We start from the raw sequence: 19,219 nt of genomic DNA, 5'->3' as shown, positions 1-19,219 counted from the left end.
TTTGTGTGTGATTGTGCTCACCAGGCAGACATAATCTGTAACTAAATCTTGTTTTTGTCTTGGTTGGGAAAAAGGAAGTTTTACATGACAATCTGCATTTGTTGCAGACAGAATAGGCTATGAAAGTGTTCTTCGATCTCAAGTAGAAAATTATCATATGACAAGCAGGGCTTGGTTTTGACACACTAATGGTATCACTGGCCTCCAAGGAGGTAGGTCAAATGGGTAGGAAATGTTTCACTCCATTTTTGACTTTTGACAGAATGCCAGAGACCTAAAAATGTGAATTTTGTTTTATCGGCTGTGGCCCAGTCTGATCACTTCATAATACTTTGCATAAGTAGACATCATAGGTTATATCAGTCTGTTTGAATCTGTTTCACTCATGAATGCAACCTTCATGAGTTGTCAAACATGTTCAGTTTTCCTGGCACGTAATCGTTTCAGCTCCTTTGGTTCAAGATGGAGACGGAGTGTGATGGAGGGAAACAGTCAATAGGAGTTCATGAATGGAAAACACGTGTGACCTGATCAGTGTTGCGAAGAGCCAAAGAATAATTGAAATTGTGGAAATGAGCCCCATTTGAATTCAGCGAAAGATTTGTAAATGGGTTTACGGGGGGCAACTCAGTAATGTATTTTTGCAAAGACACAATGAGGTCATTTTTAGAGAAGATGGATGTGTCTGACCATTTTGTTTTTGAGATGGAACATGAGGCTGAATTGCTCAGCTTTTAAAGACAACCAAAGACAATTTTTTCCTCTTTATCTAGTGTTGTAAAAAATAATAATAATAACAACATTTGGTAACACTTTATTTTACAGTGTCCTTGTTACATATGTTACATGTACTTACAATAGTAATAACTGTAAATTAGGCATAATTACATGCAACTGACCTTCAACCAAATCCTAATCCTACCCTAACCCTATCTTGTTAATTAATATTACTCAGTACTTTAATATATAATTACACTGTAACGACACCTTAAAATAAAGTGTAAGCCAACATTTTATTTATATTGTGTTTTTCTCAAAGGTCTACAACACAGGGTAATAATAATAATAGAAACAGTAATACAATTAAAAACACAAGAATACAAGATTTAAAAAAATACAAACAAACAAACAAAAAAGACACTCAAAGACAATAGTCTCCTGTGAGGTGACTTTATGTTTGTCTGCAGGGATAATAGCACCTCCCTAATCGAGTTATAAACTACATATCGGTGTCTGTATTCTGTCAGTCCACACACAGTTCTGACACAGACACAGTTGTGATGCTCTCTGTCTAGCTATCACACACACTTTTCAAGAGATGCAATAATCTCTATTTGCTGATTTCACAGCGCAAGAAAACACAGTGCAAGAGGCTTTTTAACTTTTTTTTCCTCCAATTCAAATACCTTTTTTCTTAATATTGTTTTACTGTATTATATGTGGTACAGTTGTGTATTTTTACGGCGCCCTTAAAGGGACATGTTGATGAAAAAAAGACGGGAGGAAAAAATTATCTGCATTCCCCGAGAGAACGCAAAAGCATTGACATATAATTTTTCATCCCATCTCATTTATTTTTCCTTCACCATGTCCCTTTAGGGGCACTGTATATTTTTGTCTGACTGCTCTTTCACCTTAATTTCCCTTAGTAAAGTATCTGTCTAAAATAAATTTAAATGCAAAGTAAAATGAAATAATAAAAGGTGGATATGCAAGTAACAGAATAAATACAATTTAAAAGGACACATAAGTTGAAGAAGAAAAAAAAAGGTAATAGTAATAATGTTTAGTAATGGTTTAGTGATAGAGACAAAGAGACACATTTACTCATTGTCCCTGATATGGTAACAGGCAAAGGCATCCTGTACACAGCAGTCCTTGTGGTCCCCTGAAGGGCGTTCACACTGACAGCGATTTGCAGCGACAAAGCAACCGGAAGTCATTCATTTTCAATGAGAGTTGGTGATTTGAGGTGACATACAGAGACCGTTGGCGATGCAACAAAGTTGGGCAGAGTTCAACTCCATGCAAATGTACAATGACATAATATGACAGTGCAGAGAGTGGAGCTCATGTGATCCACCTCATGATACAAATGGATCAAATCCGGGGGGGTCACCCTCATGTTGTTACCTCATGTCTCAGCATGCCATTGTCCAATTTTTTTTGTCCATACAAAAAAAAAAGTATGAACAAAGAAAAGTTGTTGTTTGGACTCCAATACCTCCTGGGTGAGTAAATAATGACATCATTTTTATTTTTTTGACCTTTCCCTTTAACTAATAATTTATTTTTGTTTGGGTTGCCCAGTTGTCAATTAAATTAGAATTTTAAGTTTTTTAATTAAATTAGATAATTGAATATACAGAGGCAAGAAAAAATGATGTGAACCCCTTGCATACAAAATGCTTGTTATTTTTTATTTAGTACTGTCCAAGATATTTGACATAAAAGATGCTTACATATAGTCAACAAGACAAAAAATGTACTGTATGATTTTGAGATGCATCTTTTCACACTGAGGACAATTGAGGCACTCAAACACAACTATTAAAAAGGTTGAAACATTCACTGATGCTCCAGAAGGAAACATGATGCCTCAAGAGCCAAGGGGTGGAAACTTTTTAACAGGATGAAGATGTCGACATTTTTTCTTATTTAGTTTTTTTTTTTAAATTCAATTTAGTACTGGCCTTCAGAAGCAACAGAATATACTTACATGTTTCCCGGAAGACAGATTAAGTACAATTTAATTTTGAATGTTTTAATTTTAAATTTGAATGTTTGAAACTTTTTTAAGTCATTTTTATAAATTCAGCATTTTGTTTGTCTTATGGTCTATATGTAAACATCTGTTATGTAAAATATCTTATTCAGGACAGTACTAAATAAAAAATAACATGCATTTTGTATGATCTCTCTTATTTTGTTAAAATGATTCATATTTTCACAGATTCTGCGAGGGGTTCATATAATTTTTCTTGCCACTCTATATATAAATAAACATTTAAAGGTGCTGTATGTAAGTTTTTCATTTTAAAGCATAAAAATACCATAATATGCTTGCAGATATGTAGGGAACATGCTAAATTGACCTACTTGTTTCTCAGAAAAGCAATGCTACAGCCATTTATTCTGCTTTGAAATGTGTGAGAAAAGACGTGAAAATGCACAATTGAAACTTAAATGGCTGTAATGCAATAATGATTTGGAATATAAACCTAAGTTTGGTCTTGTTTTAAAGAAGACACTTGGCAGATTATTGCTGAAGCAGTGAAGCACTTCAAAAAAATTAAAGTATAAAAAAAAGAAGAAAGTTTAAATTGACTGTAAATTAAACATACTGTACTAAAATTATTTTCTTTTATATAAAATATATATTTTACTCTAAAATTTATATAAAATCAAAGCCATATGTCTAACCAAGTCCAAATTTGAAGTTGATATCACAAATATGTAAGTTCCCATGAGATTTTGTTTAGGCGTTGTACCAAAAATAGCCATGGGTGTCACCCACATTCCATTGATTTTTTTTCGATGCATTCTCCTGTAACAAATGACTAAATTTCTGTCCAAATATCTTCTATCACAAAACACCAAATATGGAATCTTGAGACTCTGACCTTTCTGATGATATGAGTTTTGTCAAGATTAGAAAATGTTTAGATTTTTTTTTTAAATACATTTTGTTTTTGTTACAGTATACAGGAGGCAGACACAGACGTAACAGGTAATGGTTGTTTATTTGACCACAGTAGAGCAGATGAACTAACACAGGTGAGTAAACTGGTTGAAGATGGACTTGAATGGATATGATAGAGATAGTTACTGTTCTTTGCTTTGTAGATAGATGAACGTTGGAGCTTGGAGATCGCTGGAGAACTGAGGAGCTGACTGGAACACACCCACACAGCAGACGAGGAACACAAAGGGAAGGAGACATGCTGGAGACAGGTAAGTATGCTAAGAGAAGTCCTTGAGGTAAGCATAACACAGAGTATATGCGAACGAGACCGGATATGGAGTGCTGTGTGAGTGTGTGTTATATAGTGCTGGTGATGAGTGCCGTGATGAGGTGCAGGTGATGGTGATCAGTACTCAGGAGATGGCGTGCGTTGTGATTGGTGGAGGTTGGAACCTGACGTGTCTGTGACAGTACCCCCCCCCCCCCCCCTCCACGGCCCGCTCCAGAGGGCCGAGAACCCCGACGCCGTGGTGGACGTCCTCTACCTCGCGGTGCCGGTTTCTCAGGGTGACTGTTGTGAAAGGTCTGGAGTAAACTGGGGTCTAAGATGTCGTTCCTCGGGACCCAGGAGCGTTCCTCGGGGCCATATCCTTCCCAATCCACCAAGTATTCCAGCTGACCACCACGACGTCGGGAGTTCAAGATCTCATGAACCTTGTAGGCAGTTCCGTCCTCCAGGATGAGTGGAAGGGGGGGTTCGGCGGGAACCACGTCAGGTCCTGTGGGTGAAACAGAGGGATGGTGAGCTTTAAGTAGTGACAAATGGAAAGTGGGGTGTATACGATACCCTTGTGGAAGACGGAGTTGGTAGGTGACTGGATTGACCTGCTTGATGATGGGGAATGGGCCAATGAACCTGGGACTCAGCTTTTTGCAAGGCAGACGTATTCTGATGTCTCTGGTTGATAGCCAAACCATCTGACCAGGCTGGAAGACAGGAGTGTCAGACCGTCGGAGGTCGGCTACCATCCTGCGTCTGCGCAGGGCCCGTTGCAATTGATGGTGTGCTGAGTCCCAGACCCTCTCGCTCTCTCGGAACTAGTAGTCCACTGCTGGAACGTTGGAGGGTTCCCCATCCCAGGGCAACAGTGGAGGTTGGAAGTCCTGTGGTTGACTGTTTCAGCGAGTTTTGGGCGTACTCGGCCCAACCCAGGAACTGGTTCCAAGAGTCCTGGTGGTCATGACAGAAGGTACGTAGGAAGCGGCCAATTTCCTGTACCTTCCTTTCCATCTGCCCGTTCGATTGTGGATGATATCCCGACGTCAGGCTAACGGCCACACCTAGGAGGGAGAAGAACGATTTCCATACTCTGGATATGAACTGGGGACCTCGGTCTGAGACAATGTCTTCTGGTACTCCGAAGTATCTGAAAACTTGGTTGAAGAGTGTTTCGGCTGTCTCCATGGCAGTAGGCAACAAGGTTATTTTCGTAAACGAAAACTGAAACTAAGACTAAAACTATTGGTCAAAAAACATTTTCGTAAACTAAAATAAAATTAAAAAATCATAATAAATGAAAAACTAAAACTAAACGAAATTAAGAACTCTTACTGAAAAACTACCTGAAATAAAATAATAATTAGCAAAAATAAATATTCGTTTTCGTATTTAATAAGCTCTCTTTACTGTGGCGCAAAATCTGACCTGCAGCGGTTGAGGGAGTGTCTGTATATGGAGCTACAGCGCGGCGCGTGAAGTGAGTTGAGGAGATTAACCGCTGTTCTGTGACGCGACGCGTGCTGTGAACACATCGCTAGTCCTGTTCAACGGCTGTTCACAAAGAATGCGTTCGTGGCAGTGAAATGGGACATGACACAAGGTAATAATGAGATGCACGTTGAACTTAAGCTCACTGCTTTTAGAACGCCGTTACATACGCGACGAGAGACGCAGGTGCAACAGCAACTAGCCTATAGTAGCAAGTGCTACTGTGTGTTTGAGATTTCATGTTCATATTTCATAATATTGACAGGCTCAAAGGTGTTATCATTGTTTTTACAAATAATTTACTAATAATAATATCATCATCCGTGTGGAGACATTTCCCCACAAAGTAGGGAATACCAGGACACAAGCACACACGCGCACGCACGCACGCACGCACGCAGACAGCATACACTTCATTATTTAATCACTGTCTTCACAACAGTTTGTGTTGGCTGTAGTCAGATGACTTTAGCTGTGGTCACACTGCATTGTACTACTGAAGAAATAATTTTTAAATAAATAATCTTTTAATTGTTTAACAATATTTCATCTTTAATATGAATGAGTTTGTCTGGAATTTATCATTTTTACTTTCATATTTTTACGTTGCATTTATTTGGTTCTTTGTTCAATCTCAGACCATTTTTTGTCGTATAGGTCATAGTTTGACTCAAGCTTTTTTGCTTAAAGGTAAAGCCCCAACTTTATGCATGTTTTGTAGATTCCCCTCTCCGTTAAACATATTTTGTTGGACTGTCCTTGGCTTAAAACAAGAATGCTCTTTTATCAAGTTATTTCACTTAAGAACTTATTTAGTAAGATTATGCATGAAAAGGTTTTGCATAAGAGTAAACTCTAATCGGTGCAAACATTAAACTTTGCTGAAATTAAAAATCTTGATTTGGTCTCTACACTTCGTTCTGGTAACTCTGCTAAACTATAATTACTAAAACTAAAACTGAAACGAAATATATAAAAACTAAATAGAAATGTGTTTACAAAATAAAAACTAAACTAAAACTAGCAAAATAATTTATAAAACGAACTAAAACTAAACTGAAATTTGTTGCAAAATCGAAAACGAAAATAAAATAAAAACTAATTTAAAAATGCAAAACTATAATAACCTTGGTAGGCAATCCTGGAAAAACGATCAACAACTACTAGGATGGGGGTATTACCGTCTGAGGCCGGAAGGTCAGTGATGAAGTCCACTCCTAGGTGTGACCATGGGCGTTCTGGAACGGGCAGAGGAAGGAGTTTCCCAGCTGGCAGATGACGAGGAGATTTGGAAATGGCACACTCCCTACAGCCCTGCACGTACCTTCTGACATCCGAAGCCATCCCTGGCCACCAGAAGCGTTCTTTAAGCAACGAGAGGGTTTCATTGACCCCCGGGTGACCAGTACCAAGTGACGTGTGAGCCGAGTGAATAGTGGGAGTGCGTCGTGTCCGTGGGATGTACAACAAGCCTGGTGGACAGCCCGGCGGAGGATTCGTGGAGGCATTGGAGGAGGGGATAGTTTCTTCAGACCAGGTAATAGGACTTACGATGAGGGAACTTGGAATAATGGTTTCTGGTTCTTCGGTTTGTTCATCAGGAGCATGAAGACGGGAGAGAGCATCAGCCTTAATATTTTTTGTACCTGGGCGATAAGAGATGGTATAATTGAAGCGGGAGAAAAACATAGCCCAACGGGCTTGTCTTGGGTTTAGTCTTTTGGCTGATCGAAGATATTCTAAGTTCTTGTGATCCGTTAGCACCAGGAACACATGTTTGGCTCCCTCCAGCCAATGCCTCCACTCTTCCAAGGCAAGCTTAACAGCAAGGAGTTCCCTGTCACCGATGGAGTAGTTGACTTCCGCCGGGCTGAGCTTGTGGGAGAAGAAGGAGCATGGATGGAGTCTACTAGGCGTCCCCTGCTGCTGGGACAACACCGCTCCCACTCCAGTTGTGGAGGCATCCACTTCCACGATGAAAGGCTTTTCTGGATCTGGATGGACGAGTAAGGGAGCGGTGGTGAAGGCTTTCTTAAGTTGTTCAAAGGCGTTGGTGGCTGCCGGGCTCCAGGACAGAGACTTGGGCTTATTGCGTAGCATACTGGTGAGTGGATGAGTGATCGAACTGTAACCTTTAATGAAACGTCTGTAGAAGTTGGAGCATCCGAGGAAGCGTTGGAGTTCTTTGATGGTTGTGGGTTCTGGCCAGTTGGTGATGGATTCCACCTTCCTCTCGTCCATCTGGATGCCACTGTGGTCTATGTGATAACCCAGGAAGGAAACTGATGTTTGGTGGAATGAACACTTTTCTGCCTTGAGGAACAGGTGGAATTGACGTAGACGGTTGAGGACCTCCGCAACGTGTTGGCGATGTTCGGCCTGGCTCCGGGAGTATATGAGTATGTCGTCGATGTAGACTTGGACGAATCGATGGAGAAACTCCCGGAGCACCTCATGGATGAAATCCTGGAATACGGAGGGGGCGATTACCAATCCATACGGCATAACGAGATACTCATAGTGTCCTGTAGGGGTAATAAAGGCAGTCTTCCACTCGTCCCCCTCACGTATCCGGATGAGGTCGTAGGCGCTGCGGAGGTCCAGCTTGGTAAACACAGTGGCACCACGGAGATGTTCCAGGGCCGCTGGGACGAGAGGAAGGGGATATCGAAACTTGACGGTGATTTTATTGAGAGAATGATAATCGATACATGGCCACAAGCCTCCGTCCTTTTTTGCCACAAAGAAGAAGCTGGAAGCAGCAGGGGAAGTAGACGGCCTGATGTAACCTTGGGCGAGGGCTTCCTTGATGTAATCCTCCATGGCCTTCTCCTCCGGGATGGATAATGGGTATATCTTACCCCTTGGTACTGGTTCACCCGGAAGCAGGTCGATGGCACAGTCCCATGGCCGGTGTGGAGGCAGCTTGGAAGCCCGTTGCGGGCAGAAGACATCTCTGAAGGGGGCGTAACACTTGGGGACGTCAACTGAGCGTTTTTCAACGGGACTTTCGATGGATGTGGCACAGAGAGTTAAATCAGGCGGAGACGATGGTGGAAGAGGAAGTTCCGTCAAACAGCGAGAGAAGCAAGTGTCGCCCCACTTCAGGATTTCGCCCGTCTTCCAGGAGATGGTAGGGTTGTGCTGCTCCAACCAGGGGCGCCCCAGAACCACGTCAGCATTTGAATCCTCCAGAACCAGCATATGAGCCTCTTCACGGTGTAATAAACCCACTTGTAGTGTAACTGGTCCAGCCACGGTGTGGACGCGCTTGCGACTGAGGGGTCTGCCGGTTATGAAACTGATCCTGTAGATGGTCGGAGACGGAGTGGTCTTGAGGTGTAGTTGGCGGCAGATGGCACCGGAGAGGAAGTTGCCGGCTGACCCCGAGTCGAGGAGCGCGACCACTGAAAGGGAGACATTAGCGGCAGTAAGGATGACGACAGTGGTGAGTGGTTTCATCTTATGAGTAGCAGGAATAATAGCACTCACCATGGGTCGCGCGGGTCGTGTGGGGCATGCAGCAATGACATGCCCAGGTTCACCACAATAGAGACAAAGACGAAGGGTCAGCCGACGGCGGCGTTCTTCAGAAGACAAACGGGAATTTTCTATTTCCACGGGTTCTTGGGCTGGTTCTGGGGTGCTGACGGGTTCGGATCGGCGGAAGGGCACGTTGATGGAATACTGGTCCTGGTGCTCTTGGATGCACGCTTGCATGCGAGTGGCACAGCGAATGGAGAGCTGGATGAATTTCTCAAGGCCGATGGAGTCCTAGCATGCAGCGAGATGCAGCCGTACCCGAGGTTCTAATCCTTGTCGATACATCGTTATCAACGCCTGTTCATTCCATCCGCTGACTGCTGCAAGCGTTCTGAATTGCAAAGCATAATCGTAAATAGACATGGATCCTTGTTTTAAATTATAAAGTTTCTCACCAGCAGAAGAATCTGTGATCGGTTTCCCAAACACTTCCCGGAAGTAGGAAATAAACGCTGAGTAGGATTGCGTTACTGCGCCCTGTTGTGACCAGATGGAATCGGCCCACATCAATGCTTTGCCGCTGAGCTGAGAGATGATGAAAGCAATTTTAGAAGTGTCGCTCGGGTACAGGTGTGGCTGCATCTCCAGGACCAGTGTGCATTGCAGTAGGAATCCGCTGCAATCCTCCGCCGATCCTGAGTAGGGCGCCGGTTTGGCCATGGGACTTGCATACAGTTTAGTAGTGAAGGAGGACTGTTGACAGAGTTGCTGGTGTTCGCTGGTGCAGGTGAAGGGACAGTAACTGGAGTGGGTGGTGGAGGAAATGTCCTTTCAGTTCTTGAAAGGGATCCGACTGGCTCATACTGGGTCTTCTGTTGAGGTCTGGTCTTCTGTTACAGTACACAGGAGGCAGACACAGACGTAACAGGTAATGGTTGTTTATTTGACCACAGTAGAGCAGATGAAGTAACACAGGTGAGTAAACTGGTTGTAGATGGACTTGAATGGATATGATAGAGATAGTTACTGTCCTTTGCTTTGCAGATAGATGAACGTTGGAGCTTGGAGATCGCTGGAGAACTGAGGAGCTGACTGGAACACACCCACACAGCAGACGAGGAAAACAAAGGGAAGGAGACACGCTGGAGACAGGTAAGTATGCGAAGAGAAGTCCTTGAGGTAAGCATAGCACAGAGTATATGCGAACGAGACCGGACATGGAGTGCTGTGTGAGTGTGTGTTATATAGTGCTGGTGATGAGTGCCGTGATGAGGTGCAGGTGATGGTGATCAGTACTCAGGAGATGGCGTGCGTTGTGATTGGTGGAGGTTGGAACCTGACGTGTCTGTGACAGTTTTTAAGTATTTAAAATCAATTTTGTAATATGAAACCTGACACTGCCCACTAGGAGAGGAGCACGCTAGAAGAATTTAGTGTACCGTTTCCATGGTAATGCAACATCCAATTTCAAACCGGTTCATAAGCTTTCGAATGATACCTAATTTATGATGATTACTAAAATATTTGATACCAAAAAGGCAATTTAAAAAAAGAGTCAACTCATCAACTTACAGTGTGGCTTTCATTGTCAATTGTGCTCACTCCTGTTGTGTCCTCAAGCAGGCAAGCCATTGAGTCTGAGGAGGAAGGGGGCGGGGAAAACAATATTTTGAATTTGGACTGCAGTACCCATTTCAACCACAAGCAACATACATTTTAACCATAATCCTACATACCACACCTTTAAATATTTCACTCTCTTTTTCTCTCTCTCATAGGTAACATCTTTGTGGTGAGTCTTTCTGTTGCTGACCTGGTGGTGGCGCTGTACCCCTACCCCTTGGCCCTGGCCGCCATCTTCCATAATGGCTGGACAATGGGCTCCCTGCACTGCCAGCTGAGTGGGTTTGTAATGGGGCTGAGTGTGATCGGTTCGGTCTTCAACATCACGGCTATCGCCATCAACCGTTACTGCTACATCTGCCACAGTCTCCGCTACGACCGACTGTATTCGCGCCGGAACACCTGCCTCTACCTGCTGCTCACCTGGATGCTAACCGCTCTGGCCACCGTGCCCAACTTCCTTGTGGGCTCCCTAAAATATGACCCACGCATCTTCTCCTGCACGTTCGCCCAGACAGCAAGCTCCTCTTATACGGTCTGCGTTGTTCTGATCCACTTCCTTGTCCCGCTGGGTGTGGTTTCTTTCTGCTACCTGCGCATATGGACATTAGTGATTAGGGTCAAAAGTCGTGTCCGGCCCAATCCAAAGGTCAGAGCAGCTGACCTGAGGAATTTCCTGACCATGTTTGTGGTGTTCGTGCTGTTCGCCGTGTGCTGGGCGCCCCTGAACTTCATTGGGCTCGCCGTGGCGGTTAACCCTGCAAGAGTTGGGCCGAATATCCCGGAGTGGCTGTTTGTTACCAGCTACTTTATGGCATATTTCAACAGCTGTCTGAATGCTGTTGTCTACGGGTTGCTCAACCAGAACTTTAGGCAAGAGTACAAACAGATTCTTCGTTCTCTCTGCACCCCAAGAGCGCTGTTCACTGAAAGCTCCAGGTACAACACAGAAGCCATAAAGAGTAAACAGTCACCGGCGGGAACCAATAACAATGTGAAAGAGACCAACATGTATAAGGGCGGAGTAACACACACTCTTTTCTAGTAGATCACTCCCCATTTACCTAACAACCACAATATAAGGGTACAACAGGCCTAAAGGTGCACCAGGGTAAAATGAGCATTTGTTTTTGTTAATGATTTTCAGTTTTGTTCAAAGTAATTCAACTAATGGTTTTTCAACTGAAGAATATATAAAAGTATGGTATTTGGGGTGAAAAGCGCCCTTATTGCTGGGGCTACAGGCACATTCATTGAACTAATAATAAATAGCTGGCTGACTATTTAGATTAGATTTAGATTGAGACTTAAGATTTAAAGTTAGAATTAGATTAACATTATTTATTATAGTGGGTGTCCACCTTAGAGATAACCACTATATTAAAAATAAAACTATAATATTTAAAATTGTTATATTATTCATATAAAATATTATTTATTATTGTTACTGTAAAGCCATATTATATTATATCTCCTGTGTAGTAGAAGCTTTCAGAATCTTATAAATTCCATTTTCTGTATTTTTAAAATGAACTAATGCTAATGACAGTATAGTTATTGCATTAATTTATGTTTTTTAAATACAGAATATGGTACAAACGTTGCTTAAGCGATTTTGATTACTTATTGAGTATTAATATATTTTGCGTAATGATGACCCGCTTGTAAAGTTGTGATGTATCGAATACTGTTTCTGGGTCTAAGTCTCTACATTTCAAATGAGAATATTATCTCAGCCATTTATGAGCACTATTAACAATCTTAAATCTAAACCTTTTTTTTTTTCCCCAGACACCAAAATGTAACAGTTTTCAAAAACGAATCACTGTCTGACCATCTGTAATTTCACTATGGAGATAAAGGTTGGGATCATGATTTGGTACACATTTAGAAATAATGGTACAAAAGCTGTCACTGGGATGGTCCCTTTCTAATATGGTTCTAATATGTACCATTTACAGGTACTAATAAAGTATGTACACTTTTACCAATATGTACCTTTAAGGTACTAATATGCACTCTGTAGGTAGGTGTACCTTTTGAAAGGGTTCTGCCTCAGTGACAGCTTTTGTACCTTTTATTCCTGAAAGCGTATAGCACAACGTGAATATTAGCACCATGCTTCGGAATCTTGTCAGATTTAATTGGATCGTATCAGTACTGGGGCCATTTGGTGAGCCACCACACACATTTATATGATATTAAAAGTCAAGTCATATTTGTTTATATAGTGCTTCATATAATGCAGATTGTTCCAAAACATCTTCACAGTATTAAACAAGAAAATAACAGTGTTGATGTTATGAAATTCATCATGAAACAAATCCAATTTCAGCTGTAAAGTTGCTCTAGAAAGATAATAGTGTAATTATACTGCTCAGTTTCAATTCAACTGTTCAATTCAGTATTTTTTTAACTGTGTCGGTGTTGCAAAGTTTATCAATTATAAAACAAGTTCAATTTAGCTATAAGCAACTCTACAGAAGGTAATAGTGTCAATTGAGTTAAAAAAAACTTTTTTTTAAACGATATTTTTCCCTATTAGGTGTGCCTTTAGCACCGTCGTATCCTATGTACTCTATTGTAGTCTGTGGGGGGTCTATACGACTGGTATAGAATGAACATTCCTTAACACACGGTGTGGTTGTCAGCCTTTTTGTTTTTGTGACTTGAACTTAAAAACCAGAAGAAAAAAAATAAGACTACTGCAGACTGTTGAGTCTGTCTGCTCTTGAATTCCTACAGAGATGGCTGATACCATGGCAACCAACATTGAAAAATATGTTTGATGCTCTGTGTCCTTTGTAAATTCTTTGTATATGGATGCTTTGCATATCAGGTAGTGTGTCTCCAAGTTACAGACTGGAAAGATTTTTTTTGCAGTAATGAAAAAGGAAAATAAGACTGATGCTCATTAGAGTAACACACAATGATACGTTCTTAATTAATGTATATGGAGTTGTATGTTTTTACTTTTGCAAAATGTTGTATGTTTTTTTAGTGAAATCTTTTTGATAGATATCTTCATCATATTCTGTATTTCCCTACAATCGGAGTGGGCATTTCCAATCTGAGTAGTCTGCATGTAATGGTGCTAAGAACTAAACTACATCTTTGTCTTTCTTTTTAGTCCTGTCATTCTTATCTTGCTGTATCTTGCCTCCATTTATCTGAACATAATATGGCATCCATACTCTTTCTCAACTCCGATTCATTTCCCTGATTGCCTTCATTTACTCTGCATATGCCACACTCTTGCTCCTATCCTTGAGAGATAGCGCTGACTAAAAGGGGCAGCTGATGATGACCTGACACAAGATTCTCCAGAGCAGTAATTTTCTAAGAATGGTTGGAATTGTTCACCCTGATGCTCTAGCAGTGCCATATACCACAAACATAAAGAGGCATAAATGTGTTTTCAAGCTCAGTGGAATAAAAGCATACACTGAGGGTTTTGGAGACCCACAGGTCTTAATTTTGAGCAGCTTTTATTTGTTTATTTTATAGGACATGATTTTATTTACATGTTTATGTATAAGTTGTTACTATACACTATATTGTCAAAAGTTTTGGGACGCATGCCTTTACATGCACATGAACTTTAATGACATCTCTTTCTTAATTCGTAAGGTTTAATACGGAGTTGGCCCGCCATTTGCAGCTATAACAGCTTCAACACTTCTGGGCAGGGACGGACTGGGGCTAAAAAAACAGCCCTGGACTTTCTCCCAAATAGGCCCATCATCCGCCCATTCGCCCTTAGCCGTGCGCAACAGACACTAGTCAGGATGTACTATGCCACAATACTGTCAGACTATCAGACAAGGTATTCACAACAAGTAACATCTCAAAACCAATGATGATAATAAACTTTGATTTATATTAAGACTCTGAAATGATAAAAATGGCTAGGCCCTATTAATTTTGTCTGTGAAGCTTTCACAAACAATCACCACATTGTGCCAATTCCAAAGGCAAGGAAAAACTGCACTCTGATGGCAGACAGACAAAAAGTGCAAGCTAGGATTTTTTGGTTAAACAAAAATTTTGTCAAATATCTATCCCCCTTCCTTGTATGTTAGCACGTTTAGAGTGGTAGCAATGCATGCCTGATGTTTTCCCGTTTAATTCAATACCTTAGTCTTCATTCTAGCAGAAAAATCTGAGCTCATCACTGCAACCTCTCATATACAACAAAGTTAATGAAAGAAATGAAAACCAATGCACTACGATGATGAATGTCCAAAAGATGACACCTACAGACTGTTTTTAAATGGGGTTGGATACATATTTTTTGCTTTTAAACTGTGTGTGTGTGTGTGTGTGTGTGTGTGTGTGTGTGTGTGTGTGTGTGTGTGTGTGTGTGTGTGTGTGTGTGTGTGTGTGTGTGTGTGTGTGTGTGTGTGTGTGTGTGTGTGTGTGTGTGTGTGTGTGTTTGGTTAGATGACAGTAGGTTACAGTTTGACAAAAGCACGATGTTTTGTGTTATTGCGAGTGTACACAAATATAAGCAAACACTTTGCAGTTTGAATGATGTCCTGTATGAACAAAATGACGGAGTATGTATTGTTTTGTGACAGATTACCAATCCGTCCCTGCTTCTGGGAAGGCTTTCCACAAGGTTTAGGAGTGTGTTTATGGGAATTTTTGACATTCTTCCAGAAGCGCTTTTGTGAGGTCAGGCACTGATGTTGGACGAGAAGGCTTGGCTCGCAGTCTCTGCTCTAATTCATCCCAAAGGTGTTCTATCGGGTTGAGGTCAGGACTGTGTGCAGACCAGTCAAGTTTCTCCACACCAAACTCGCTCATCTATGTCTTTATGGACCTTGCTTTGTGCACTGGTGCGCAGTCATGTTGGAACAGGAAGGGGCCATCCCCAAACTGTTCCTACAAAGTTGGGAGCATGAAATTGTCCAAAATATCTTGGTATGCTGAAGCATTAAGAGTTCCTTTTACTGGAACTAAGGGGCCAAGCCCAACCTAAACTAAACTAAAAGCCCACAATGCAGTAAAATGTTTGACAGCCAGCCCTGGTTTTGTCTATTTAAATTAGAGGGATTATATTAATCCAATTAAAAGTTTAAGTGTTAGCAACAAAAAATTAAAAGATCATTGTTGAACATGAATAGTTGTGTTATATCATTCATATATATATATATATATATATATATATATATATATATATATATATATATATATATATATATATATATATATATATATATATATATATATATATATATATATATATATATATATATATATATATATATATATATATAGCAGCTTATATGATGTTCTCTCAAATGTTTCAGTTGTATTGACAAGTGAACATTTAAGATGACTTTGGGAAATGAGTGAATGCAAACAGGAAAAAAACTGCAGAATTGGAGGAAATGAGTGAAAAGTCTATAAAGAATTGCCTCGCCTCAAAAACTTTTTTTGTGGGCTTGACTATTCACCTGGGTAAATGGCACTCAAACCGATCTATTACTGTTAACTTGGGTTTTCTGAGTAAAAAAAGTATATGTGAATAGTTGATTGAATAGATTTTTACAATTGAGTTAAGACATTAAGTAAAGTTAACTCAAAAGTGTTAGTTAGAATTACTGTTGGATTTTACAGTGTATAAAAAGGCATAGACAAAAATGTTTTTTAAGCTCAGTGGAGTAAAATGACTCAAGTTCTTAATTTTGCTCAGAGAGATTATTATATTTATTACTATTATTAATTGTATTATTAATATATATTCACGTACATGATAGGATTTTATTTGCCTTTTTTATATAAATTCTATAGGGGTTGTTTGTGATTAGGCTAGGGAGGTTGTCACAAACACTCAGTAGCTATAAGGTTTTGAGTCAAATGCCCACAAATGCTGGTTTTCTCCAGAATAGTTTTAATGTTGTTTTCGAGTTCAAAAATAAATAAATTAGAATAATTTCATCCTGCGACCGACATAATCATAGACTATATAAATGTGGTAAAATGTTTGAAAACTAGCCCCGGTTTCCTCTTAGACGTTAGATGTTAGTTCGTTTTTCAAAAAGAAAGAAAATGAAAAAAGGCAACAAAATAATACATCTCGTAGCCTAGGCTACTTTCTAGAGGTTGAGGTCATCAGTGGTTTCAGTGCTGGTCCTGTGGACACACAGCAAATGCACATTTGCAATTGCAAATGCTCAGTTTCATTAATGCTAACGAGCTTTTGTTTTGGAAAAAGGTGTGTTAAAAGAAGCCATACAAAATGTGCGTGATTGAAACCTAGATAGTTTGCAGGGATACTTTACTACTGGAAACGCAGTGCAGTACTGCGGCGCCCCTTAGTGGACATGTGCAAACGCGCACACAACTGTTGTGATGATCATGATCCTCCAGATCATGTGACAAAGACCCGGAAGCGCAAATAATTCAAGATGTCGCAGCACGGAATTATCAGCGATTGAGTTCCTCTCATGTGTTTTCTTCTTTTTGTCCATGAATAAAAATACACAATGCAAAATTACGACAAGACAGATGTTGGGTCCATTCCCGAGACCGCGCCTGATTTCAGAGGGTAAGATATTATATATAATGTGCTTATTCTGCTCAGACTGCACGTGACCTCACCAAAATCACTAAGGGCACGAAACTAACAGATTAAAATTAAATAAACATTTACATATAATATTGTTAATGTCATTGGTGCACTTGACGATGACAAATAATTAAAAATCCACATTTCGACTATTTTAATTTGTCTAATCTCTACGTGTCTCTTTCTTCCTCTTTAATCCATTCAGGAATGACGGTTCTCTTGTTTCTGTGCTCAAGACACTATTGTTTTTCACTATTCTGATGATAACTCTCCCCATCGGACTGTATTTTGCATCAAAGTCTTTTTTCTTTGAAGGTATTTTGCTTCCAACTATATTTATTCATTTATTTAAATAATACTTATTATTATCATCTAAATAAGACTGCCATTGTACTGGATATTGTTGGACAGTCCATACAATAATCCTAGTGCTAAATATCTCGGCTATATGTTACTCTACAAGTAATTTTATTAAGTCTTTAGTTGCTGGGTTGCTTTTACCATAATTTCTCCTTAATCCTATTCTTTTCTTCACAGCCTCTCTGGGTTACTCCAGCAATGACAGCTATTTCTATGCTGCCATCGTTGCTGTGCTTGCAGTCCACGTGGTTCTGGCACTCTTTGTTTACGTTGCATGGAATGAAGGATCACGCCAATGGAGAGAGGGAAAACAGGATTAACCCAAACTGGAAGCAGCTGGGAGAGATGGAAACACACATGCCACTCTGTCTCATTCCCTCTTGAACCAAAATATCATAATGGAGTGACACCATCTGTGTGTGTGTGTTTACTTTTCTCCTGAATGTCTCAGCCTATCAGAGAGAAGATGCCTGATTTCTTCTTCATCTCATGCTATGGTCGAGGATATCTTTAGGGCTGGCTGAAGGTTGTGTCAGAAGGTTTTAGATGTTAATTTGTGTTTTTGTGCAGGGCTATACAAGGCAGTTGAGAAAACAAGCTTTTCTCATGAAGGTTCGTTGTTCCTGCAGTGTCATTATCAGCCAAGCCAATAAATGAAATCAGTTGATTCAGAACTGAATTCAAGCTGTTGTTCTGTATGATTTCAATGTCTTCCCTTGTATTTTTACACAAACTTCATTGACAGTCAGTGAGTTAAAACTAGTGTGTGTCTGTGTGATTAAGTAAAAAAAAAAATCCAAGGTCATTTCATGTTTTATTTATCAATTAAAGCTGTTCTTTGGAACTCTCATTTCAAAGAGTACTATTTAACATTTTATAATTTATAAATATAGTTTGATATGACATGCTGAGTGGGATATGAGTTCATATGTTCTGTGCTCTATTTTGGATCAGTGTAGCCCTCCGAACACATTTTATTCTTTGTGCCCCTTTTAGAATATGATTGAAAGGGATGAATTAATTTTATCACCGCATTAGTCAGAAAATTGGATTGAATTTGGATTGATCCATGCTTGTAATATCTTTTAATGAATCACAAATATTTGATGATAACATGGAATCAGCGTTGAATAAACTGAATCCTGAACCCTTTCTCCTGAATGGTTATCTGTGAAACTAACACGCTGACACTTACATTATTATATACTTAAAATAGACATTTCTCATGACTTAACACATGTCCTTTTCTGTCTTGAATACAAGAAGTTGTAGCTACAGCTCTGCACATTTATCAAGTGGAAATTCGCTGTGATCATGTTTGACAAGCGAAGCAGCCTAAGCTGGGGACAGTGATGGAGGAGGTTAGTAAATGTTCATTGAGAAGTTTCTGCACTTCTCAACCCAGTTTAGACAAGCGTGAGCAACACAGGTCAAGTCGACACAGGAAGCTGCATACATGCAAAGAAATGGCATGTGTGTGTGTTTTAATTTAAAAACAAAAAAACTCATAGCCATGTTTATAAGAGATCAGCCTTGAGATCTACTACATTTACGGTGATTTTAAACTCATTCAAGCATGTTATTCCTAAAGCAGTGAATAGGTAACAAAAATAAGAGGAAATTCTGATAAAAAAAACTAGCCTGCCATTAATTTTGGCTATATAGATAAAGAGATTAATCTCCAGAGAATGTAGTGTCACTGTTTCAAATCAAGATCGAAGAA

At 40.1% G+C, this 19,219-nt stretch overlaps 2 protein-coding genes across 2 annotated transcripts in view; both read left to right on the top strand.

Annotated features, from left to right (window-relative positions):
• Nucleotides 1-11,604, top strand: part of mtnr1c (melatonin receptor 1C) — a gene marked incomplete at both ends in the record, with an annotated part of 36,634 nt that extends 25,030 nt beyond the window's left edge. Inside the window, one exon of the mRNA XM_079813768.1 lies at nucleotides 10,715-11,604. Within this exon, the coding sequence (XP_079669894.1) occupies nucleotides 10,715-11,604 (890 nt within the window). The remainder of the gene's footprint in view (nucleotides 1-10,714) is intronic.
• Nucleotides 11,605-16,935: 5,331 nt separating this feature from the next.
• vma21 (vacuolar ATPase assembly factor VMA21) lies at nucleotides 16,936-18,648 on the top strand. The gene is made up of 3 exons (XM_079813775.1): nucleotides 16,936-17,115; nucleotides 17,342-17,451; nucleotides 17,674-18,648. Exons 1-3 carry the CDS (start codon nucleotides 17,054-17,056, stop codon nucleotides 17,814-17,816), a joined length of 315 nt encoding a protein of 104 aa, XP_079669901.1. The 5' UTR covers nucleotides 16,936-17,053; the 3' UTR covers nucleotides 17,817-18,648.
• Nucleotides 18,649-19,219: the final 571 nt, after the last annotated feature.

This window comes from Gobio gobio, assembly GCF_949357685.1.
Source record: "Gobio gobio genome assembly, chromosome: 4".
Taxonomy (NCBI): domain Eukaryota; kingdom Metazoa; phylum Chordata; class Actinopteri; order Cypriniformes; family Gobionidae; genus Gobio; species Gobio gobio.
This window is presented reverse-complemented; position numbering and strand designations above follow the sequence as displayed.